At 40.5% G+C, this 9363-nt stretch overlaps 1 protein-coding gene and 2 non-coding genes across 3 annotated transcripts in view; 1 reads left to right on the forward strand and 2 right to left on the reverse strand.

Annotated features, from left to right (window-relative positions):
• LOC140921456 (uncharacterized) overlaps positions 1–8892 on the forward strand; it is a 30478-nt gene extending 21586 nt beyond the window's left edge. Inside the window, exons 7-15 of the mRNA XM_073371457.1 lie at positions 1392–1574; positions 2174–2347; positions 4253–4399; positions 4955–5035; positions 5471–5651; positions 6503–6563; positions 7232–7298; positions 7786–7866; positions 8267–8892. Of these exons, the coding sequence (XP_073227558.1) occupies positions 1392–1574; positions 2174–2347; positions 4253–4399; positions 4955–5035; positions 5471–5651; positions 6503–6563; positions 7232–7298; positions 7786–7866; positions 8267–8315 (1024 nt within the window). The 3' untranslated portion in view covers positions 8316–8892. The remainder of the gene's footprint in view (positions 1–1391; positions 1575–2173; positions 2348–4252; positions 4400–4954; positions 5036–5470; positions 5652–6502; positions 6564–7231; positions 7299–7785; positions 7867–8266) is intronic.
• On the reverse strand, positions 2965–3037 carry Trnat-ugu (transfer RNA threonine (anticodon UGU)). Its single transcript has one exon. It is a non-coding gene; the product is annotated as a tRNA-Thr (tRNA).
• Positions 6041–6113, reverse strand: Trnat-ugu (transfer RNA threonine (anticodon UGU)). The gene has a single exon. It is a non-coding gene; the product is annotated as a tRNA-Thr (tRNA).
• Positions 8893–9363: the final 471 nt, after the last annotated feature.

Consider the following 9363-nt stretch of genomic DNA (forward strand, 5'->3'; position numbering starts at 1 on the left):
GTTAAAATTCAGCTTGAGAGCGCGGCCTAAAGGACCGATACAAATAAAATGAAATCACCATGTTTGTTCATAGCTTTTGCTTGCGTCCTCTAGGCCTCACTATCAAGCTGAATTTTAATAGATTGGTGGTGGCTTATTGTTTGTCTTGTCTCCATGTTTATGCACCTGATAGAATCAGGCAAAGTTCAAATTTAATACCCTTCTTGATAATTAGCAATATATTGATTAATTAATAGTGTGTTGTCATGATAAATATACATCTTGTTTTTGCCTGTTCTGTTATCATGAAACGGTAGCGTTGTATGTTTTAATACTGTTACAGTGCACAGGCCTTATTGTGTTGAACTGAGTGGCTGCACAGCCTTTTAAATTTGATGTAGTGATGTTTGATAATGAGCGCCTGGTTAAATAAAATGTTGGATTGTTAAATAAAAGAGACTCGTCAGTGTTTAGCAACAACTGAGAAATGATGATAATCAACAGGGAAAATACCTGTTGCTTCTATTGTACTGAAAGTAATGTTTTGCCGAAAATTAACTTCCAGAAATGAACATAATAATAATATATATTCCTCTTGCGCCTATCCTGATATGTTTTAAGTACTTTACAAAAGCAACAGAGCTAAAAAGAAAGATGTACGAGATATAAATACATAGTACAATGATAACATCATCGACGTTCCCCAGTTAAAGTCACGAAAATTCCCTATTCAAGTCGCTAAAGTTCCCCAATGTCGTCACAAAAGTTCCCTAATGTCACAAATGTTCCCCAGTCTCGTCACAAAAGTTCCCTATGAACGTCCTTAAAGTTCCCTATGGGCGTCACAAAAGTTCCCTTAGTCAGAAAAGTTCCCTGTTTCCGTCACCAAAGTTCCCCATTTTCGTCACGAAAGTTCCCTTTCTTCTGGCTCTCTCTCTCTCTCTCTCTCTCTCTCTCTCTCTCTCTCTCTCTCTCTCTCTTTTACTTCTTGTCCGGTCTCTCTTTTCTTCCCTCCTTCTTTTCCTAACTTTTTTCCCCTCTTCTCCTTAACCTGTTTCTTTCCTCTCTTTTTTCTTTTATCCCTTCCCCCATTCATTAAGCCTTTCTCGTTGCAAGTTCTACTCTCCCTCCCTATCATCTTTTCTTCCTCTAACTCCTTCCTTCCTTCCTCCTTCCAACGTTTCCCCTTTCTTTCTCGCACCCTCCCTCCTTGCCTCCACGTTTGCTTGCTTCATCCCTCACGCCCTTTCTTCCTGCATCTTAAATCTTTGTTCATTTGTCCGTCTTTTTCAACATTCTCCTTCTAGTTTTTTTATCACATTATAATAGTGATGATGATGATGATGATGATGATGATGATAATTATTGTTACTATTACATTGGATTGTTATCTTTCACTCTTCTTGTTTCAGTATTCAAGCAGCCTTCTACCTATTGTTTCTAACCGTACTGTCCTACGCACTCATTCATGGCTCAACTCAGGACGATCCAAACAAATACAGTGGAAAAGCGAATGGTCTACGGTTGTTCTGTGAAATTATAACCATTATTTTTATAATGTTTTACTTTTTTGAGGAGGTGAACCAGGCAGAGCGGTGAGATGGCTTAGTTTTCTGCATAATTCTCGTTATACCGTGGAACCTCGATATAATGAAGGGCCAAGGTGCCATATTACGAGGTTTCGTTAAATCGAGGGTTTTTTTTCACATATTTTACTATTACTGGGCCAGAGAAAATCGTTCGTTTCAGCGAGGACTTCGTTATGTAGAGGTTCGTTGTACACGTTGTATCGAGGTTCCACTGGTTGAGCCCACTGGCAGTGAAATGAAGTAAATGAAAGTGAATGAAAGTGAAATAAAAGAACAAGTGGGAACATTGTACAAAGGTTGTACACTCTATCTGAAAGGGGATATTTCTCAATTAGGGATCTTTGGGTAGCTGAATCTCAAGCAATACCATAGTCTCTTGATCAATTTGTTTTTGTTTTGTTGTGAGTATACATGAAAAATTAGTTTTATCAATTGAGTTGATAAAATAAATTTATGTAGTACCCAGCACTCGTCGGCGCCTGTGTGTCTCTTGGCTCAGAGATGCTTGACCGTGAAAGAACTGTGTACGAGATCACGCAGTTTTACCTGAAAACCTGCTTAACAACGATGCGAAAACACGATTTATTTATTTTCGTCCTCTTCAGGGAGTGGAAAACCTATTTCAAGGATCCCTACAACTATTTTGATTGGCTGGGGCTTGTGTTGACGTTCCTTGTCATTCCTCTACGGTTTGCTGAAGTCCAGTCTCAATGGAGCGTCGCTGGACTCGGTTACCTGTTCAATTTTCTCAGGCTCTTCAAGTTTTCTTGTGTCACCAGGTATGTTATATTTTTACGAATATCAGTTCGAGTCAAGAGACTCGTGCTTCGTCCACACATCATTCCGTTGGAAGAACCCGTACAAACGATTCGCTTACGTCTGTTCACACGAGGAAAAATTATAATTATACATTAAGTCATAAAAGAAAAGCCAGCTACTGTGTAGTTCCAAAGGGCTATAGCGCTCAGTGTCTTCAGATTTCAAGTGCCGGTGAAAATAACCGAGACTACAAGCGAACTTGCGAGTAGAATCGCATTTGCATTTATTTATTTTTATAAGCTTTGCAACCGGCGCTTTCAGAACTGAATTCATCTTGCTAATTGCGGCCAAAAGACAGGATCTTGGCATACAACTGCAGGTTAAAACGCAGGCTATTTTCATTGTTACAGTCCTGATTTTTCCTCGGAATTGCAGCATTTCTGCTCAGATCCTCGCATTTTATAAAAAGTCGTCTTGACTTCGTGTTCCTGCTCTGTGAATCGGGAATCTGATTCAAAGATTGAATAAGCATTTCTTGACGAAATTTTGCGCCTGTGTTCAAAATATCCTCTCGTATGAAAAGGCAAAACAAATGCAATCTCGGCTCTTCGGTAAAAGCATAGAAAAGAAAAAATTAAGCCCTCGGAGAGATTCGAACTCTCGACCCCTGGTTTACAAGACCAGTGCTCTAACCACTCAGCTACAAAGGCTCGTTGAGTATGTAGGGTCAATTTATTGCTATTTCTTGTTTGCGATTTTTTCAAGATTATTCATTGCAGTTGCATATTTTCAAAAGAGTACCCGATCACCATGGTAATTCTCTGACCAAAGCTGCGAAATTCGACTACTATTTACGTGTAAAGGTGTTAGAGCGGTTTTCACTTGACTGTCGTAAAACCAAAACCAAAGTAAATACACTAGCCAACCAAAGGACCAAAACCAAAACCAAAACCAAAACCAATCCCAATTCGACAGTCAAGTGAAAACCGCTCTATGAAAGAATAAGAAAACTCATAGTTGAAGGAGAATTTAAAATCTTTTAACTTCCCATTTTTGTTGCACGTCTTAAATACCAGGTTAAGTTTTGATCGCGGTGAGACGTAAAAACAGTTTCTGGTTATTGACGCGGTGACGACACGTCGGCCATATTGTTGTACCGAAAACATGAAATGGCGCCCCTATTGGATAAACCCTGCGGGATTACTTGCGTAACCACGATCGTTTGTCTGAGTGAGCTAAGCTATGCTGTACCGGATAGCCCTTGGACCTGCACCAAAACCATATCCAATAGAGCTTTTTTCGCACATTTCTGTAACGAAGCTGGACTGCGCCGCGCCGATCTTGAAAGTGAATCGTCACATATCGGATAAGTTACTGTGCCACTCTTTATAGCGGTGTGAGTAGCGGTTTTTTTTCCCGTATCAGGCCGGAGTATTTTTCCTGTCGATATAATAAGCCATCCGGTATGGTGTGGACAAGGCAGCCTAACATAACCGCTCGGCTGATCATGTGCTAGCCTGCAAAAACAGCCGTCTCTTCTCTCTTCTCGCCGATAGGAAAACGAGGAGTGACGCCGGCTGTTTTCGCCGGCTAATCGTGTGCGGCCGAGTAAAAACGCTCCATATTAAATGCCATGAGAATGAATGCGTTAGTTTCAATAGAAGCTGTAGGACTGTTTGTAAGGGAGTGAAATGCAAAAATGCGGTTTATCAAATGAGTTTATTAGGTCAATTTACCACCATGAAAAGACTTTTGAACTGACTTTTCGAGCGCGTTTTAATACTCTACATCGGAACCATGAGTCACTGTCCTTAATCGGGCATCTGATTCTGAAAGGTGGTTCTGAAAGGTGGATTTAAAAAAAAGGCACAGCCCTTTCTGGCCTCGCAGTCAGTTTTTTTTTAATGCGCAGTTTTTTCCCATAGAACTACAGGCCTGTACACCAAGACTCTGGCAAGGATAATCTACAGGGACATAACTCGCTTCGGTGTGGTGTTTGTTGTTGTGTTCCTTGGATTTTGCGGTGCCATGTACATGGCACTGAGAGCTACAAATTCGCAAAATGTTTTTAGGTAAGCGGGTGTTTAGTAATAAACTAGCCTAGACCGCTTCTTTTAACCGTTATCAGTTATAGAAGAAGCCTTCAGGGAAAAGTAGACTTGCTACAAGTCGACCTCCCACAAGCTCTAAAAATCGCGCGAAGCGAGCGTCAATGAGATTGCGCAGCAACCGAGCGGGCGTCAAAGTCGCCAACCAATCAGGAGAAAAAAATAAAGGACTTTCAAAAAGTCTACGAAAAAATAGTGCATGCGGGAACTCACGTGAAGAAGCACAAGAAAAAAATATTTTTCTTGTCTTATCTAAATAATCACTTGTACTTCTCAAGGATTTAGCTATAGATTAAGTTTCTAGTGGAAACCATCGTTTCATCAAGGAGACCTCTGTCAGCCTAGTGGGTCCTTGATGATGATGATGATGATGATGATGATGATTATAAAAACACTACCCTTGAATATGTTGCTTGTGTCTGTTCTTATTGCGCGTGAACCATTCACAGGCTTATTGCAGCACATGACAAAATTTGTTGATTAAGTAAACTCTTCTTTTTGTTTTTGGCTTTTTTAAAGCAATTATGCTTGGCTTATGTTGGCTGCCATCAGAGCTCTTGTTGAACAGCAGCCAGCGGAGGAAGACTACAGTAAATTCAAGTAAGGTTCTCTTATTTATTCGTTTTTGTGTTTGCTTGACATATTTTCTTATAGTTATACTTCATGTAGATGATAAATCTTATGAAGGGTCTGGCAACAAGGCCTTTGGTAGACGGTTTTTATGTAACAGCTTGCACTTTCATTCACAGTTGGCCGTCGGATTTCGGTCAGTTTTTTGTCGGTTCTTCAGACTGTTGGTCAGGTTACTTGAGTCCTGCGATCTTCGTTCAAAACACAACATGTTAGGAAAGAGTGACGTCGTACAATCCGAGAATTCTTAGGTGCCTTGTCGCCCGTTCAATATTTTTTACACAGTTTGGTCAAGCTGTATATAGCCAAACAGTCCCCAATCCTTTCTAATCAATTATCTTGAGGTGCTAAAGTCGATTTTTTTTACTAATCATGGTTGTCATTTTCTTTTGTATGCCTTGTTAGCTGGCTGGTAATTCTTATTCTTCTCGCCTACATGGCATTGGTAATTGTGGTGCTACTTAATATTCTCATCGCTCAGCTAAGCTATACCTACAGCGAAGCTAAGAAGACTGCTAAACTACAGTACGCTATCGACGCCATGTTCATTGTTACACGTCTGGAGTACAGCAGACTCGCTAGATGGGTACGCTTCGGCTTATTGCCACTGTTTGTTAGCATCCGTTTTTTTGTTATTACGATATGTGTCTAATCTGTTTATGTAATTACTTACTTTTTTAAATGCCTGCCACGCAGGATAGGGAAATCGCGGTTGTTAGTGAAATTCACACGCGAACGAGCCGCGAAAGATTGGCGCGGGAGGAAGCAAATGGTCCTTCTCCCGCCCTCGCGACTCGCTTCGCTCGACTCTTGCGATTCTCAAATGGAGATATTTATACAATGAAAATAAGACCATTTTTTGTCGAAGTTTTGCTTTGAGGTAAAAAAAAATATAGGTAAAAAAATAATATTAAAAATATATTAAAAATATATTTAAAAAAATATGAAATATAATAAATAAATAAATAAATGACAAGCCCCCGGAGAGATTTGAACTCTCGACCCCTGGTTTACAAGACCAGTGCTCTAACCCCTGAGCTACGGAGGCTTGTAGTATGCATTTGCCAGATTACTACTGCTTCTACTTTTCGATTTGTCAAAGTCTCTGATGGGCTCCTGCATTTGCCTATTTTTCGTGACTCTCTCCCCCCTGTTTATTTAAAACCCGCGTTTAACTGATCACGCTGGTCGGTTGCCAGGGCTCCCCACCTTTTCTACTACTTGATTATTTCAGGCTCCGTGTCTACATTAACTAGCAGACGTTTTGTCGCATGTGACGTTGTAAAATGGCCTGATCAATTCAAAACCGCGAGAGAACTCATGCTGAAAATGAACTTTACAGTATGATTTGTTAAAAGTTATTATATACTGAAAAACTACAGGAAAAAAAGTTTTTTCTTCATGAAAATAACAGAAAACTCTTCCCTTTTGTTTCAGAACTTAAGGGTCAAGAATTATTTGCCCGGTGACTGGGTCAGTGAAAAAGACCTTGCAAAAGGTAAGCTTTAAAAGGAATTTGTCACAAGGGGTTTTTATATTTGATCCTTAATGTACATTGTGTGTGGCCACAGGCCAGTAAACGCGGACGTATTTCCCGGCCTGCAGAAATAAAATCAACTCTCGTCTTGCGGACACCCCGATAGTATGGACAGCGGCCAAATCCCTGGCAAAAATAAATCACGGATGTTTGACTGAAATAAACTTCCGCCATTACGGGCTCTCGCTAATGAGGGCAAGTAAGTCAAGGTCCCTAAGGTGTCCGCTATAAAGGGAATTGCCAGTACACCTTTTTTGTTTGTTTGTTTGTTTGTTTTTTTTTGCGTTTGCTGGCTAAGGTCACTCGTGCTAACTAAAGAAATGGCAGCGATTGTGGGGACATGTAAGTAAGTGTTTTTTTTTTCACCGCCGTAAGTCACTTTTTCGAGCTTCCCAGGCAGATGTTCTTTGGACTTTGTCACGTGTGACGGCATACCTTTTCCAGCATTTCTTTGTTTGCTTGTTTTTTGTTGTTGTTGTTGTTGTTTGTTTTTTTTTTTAAGGCTGGGAACACCAAGGGAAATATTACAGGGTTCAAGTCCTCTCATGTAACATTACCAACGTATGAAAAAGTCTTGTTGACATAGCTTCCTTATCCAGCGTCTCTCATAGGTTCTTGCTTTTTCGTAGAACTTCTGGAATACAGTGATGATCGTCACCCATGGGAAAACTTGGAAGTAAAGCTAAATGACATAAGGTGAGCAAGGGTTTGATGCCGTGGTTCCCTCTCTCACCCCTGACCTCAGGGCTCGTAGTTAACTTTTTAGTGCACTTGCAAAGTTTTGCTAGTAAGATACTTTTCCATTAGCAAACTGGTGAGATCACTAGCAAATTCTTTCCCTTTGTTTGGGAGACATGGATATTCTAACTCGCAAACGTTTGCTCGTGGATATTTTTGTCACTCACAGATTATCAAAATCAATCGCATTTTGTGAGTTTGCGAGCGTTAATTTTCGAGCGATTGACCTTGTTAGCTCATCAGTTTCTTTATTGGGTGCCCTGTTTGTTTCGGTTCCAGTCCCCCTGAGCAGTTTTTTCTCAAGCGCTCGCGGTTGATCCCGGAGCAAGTTCACAACAGCGTCTGGTGCTCTTTGTTGTGCTCTTGTTAAGTGCACTGAGGCTGTACTTGCGCTTGTCTTGCAGAAAAATTAACGAATATATCTCATAATATTTCTTTTCATCAGGGAGTTAATGAAGAAAGTGGTGAAAAGAGGAAAGGAGAAGGACCCATTGGAGAGCGTTGATGAAAAACTGACGAATTTAACGTGAGCAGTTTTGTTAGATTTCTTCACTAGAACCCTTCAAACTTCATTCAAAGGTGTCAATACATCATCTTGCTACATCTATGAACACAAAGCGTCTTAGTGCTTTATGACTTGCAGCAACATCTTAACGGTTGTGCTTATTAGGCCTTCTTCTTCTTCTTGGTCTGAAAAGGAAACTGGAGCTAACCCTCAGTCGAGGCTGTATATGCCTCGTCCCAGATCCCTTCTGGAATATGTTTAGATGTGTTCTAAGTCGCTCGTCCCTCGTTCGGCCTTCGCAACACGAACTAGTGATTCGATGCACCCGACTAACGTAAGACCCTTCTATCGTTCCTTCATTTTTTTCTTGTAACCGGAATACGTGTTTGTTCACTGCATATTGTTTGTTGTTTTGTTTTAGGGCCATGTTCGACAAGCTCTCTGCATGTCCAGAAAAGGCCGAAACTTGATCTTCGCTGCGACATGAGATTTTCTTTACAATAATAATTCTGTAATACAATAGCGGCTAGAATGTACGGTTCCAGCAGCTGTCGTTACGCGTCTCTCTCTTGCTCGGAAGCTCCACAGAGCGTTTGGAGATATCCGCTGAATGATATGAGTGCCGGTGCATAAGACGAGAGGATCGAATGAGCGCCTTCAATCATACCATCACTTTACTAACTTCTCCGTTGAATGAAAACCTCGGAGAAGTGAGGTCTTACAATTTTAAGGCCTTCTCTTACTTATCTCCGTGCAGGAAGTGCCACAACACCACAACACGTTATCAGAGTTGTTTTACAATTTCAAAAGATATTTACTTTTTAGGACTCAGATAAATAGTCCGAGTAGTCTAAGGGATGAGTCAAGTTTCTTGGCAGGGGTAAATATTATCAGGTAAAAAAGTCGTTGTTAAAGAAGTCAATGAGAAGACTTCTGCATAAAGTATGTAATCAAACAGCCTTCAGTTTTTTTTATTGTGAAAGTGACCGGAGGCCAAATATTATTTTCGCGATACAATATGGTTACATAAAAATAACAACCCAGGGTAAAGTGGAAAGCGAATATAATAAAAATTAGTAAAATCCAACCAGTGGTCTATTATCAATGCTGCGTACTGATTGGTTGAGCTACCACTAGGCTATATGTTATAGCCCACTAGAAGCGAAAGCGCTGGCTTTTTGGTGGCAAAAAAGGATCAAAGTCTCGTTTTAACCAGCTTAAGTTGTTTTGTCTCGATATTTTTGACCAGCTTGTTGGATTTTACTAAAACAATTATTCCTCTCTCCCTCATGGCCTCTGAGTCAATGGCCCATTCGGCCGCTGTTGACTCAAGAGCCCATTCGGGCTCGAGGAATAATTGTTAAATAGTAATCAGCTAAAAAATTTATTTCATCTTCGGACGGACGCCGTGGACGTGATCGTCTTAGAGACCACACGTGGCCAAAGCTCGAAATATGAGAGTCAGCACTGTTGCGTAACCTTCGGAATATACTTAAATGATTTGTATGAGGAAAACTA

Source organism: Porites lutea, chromosome 12, assembly GCF_958299795.1.
Source record: "Porites lutea chromosome 12, jaPorLute2.1, whole genome shotgun sequence".
Lineage (NCBI taxonomy): Eukaryota > Metazoa > Cnidaria > Anthozoa > Scleractinia > Poritidae > Porites > Porites lutea.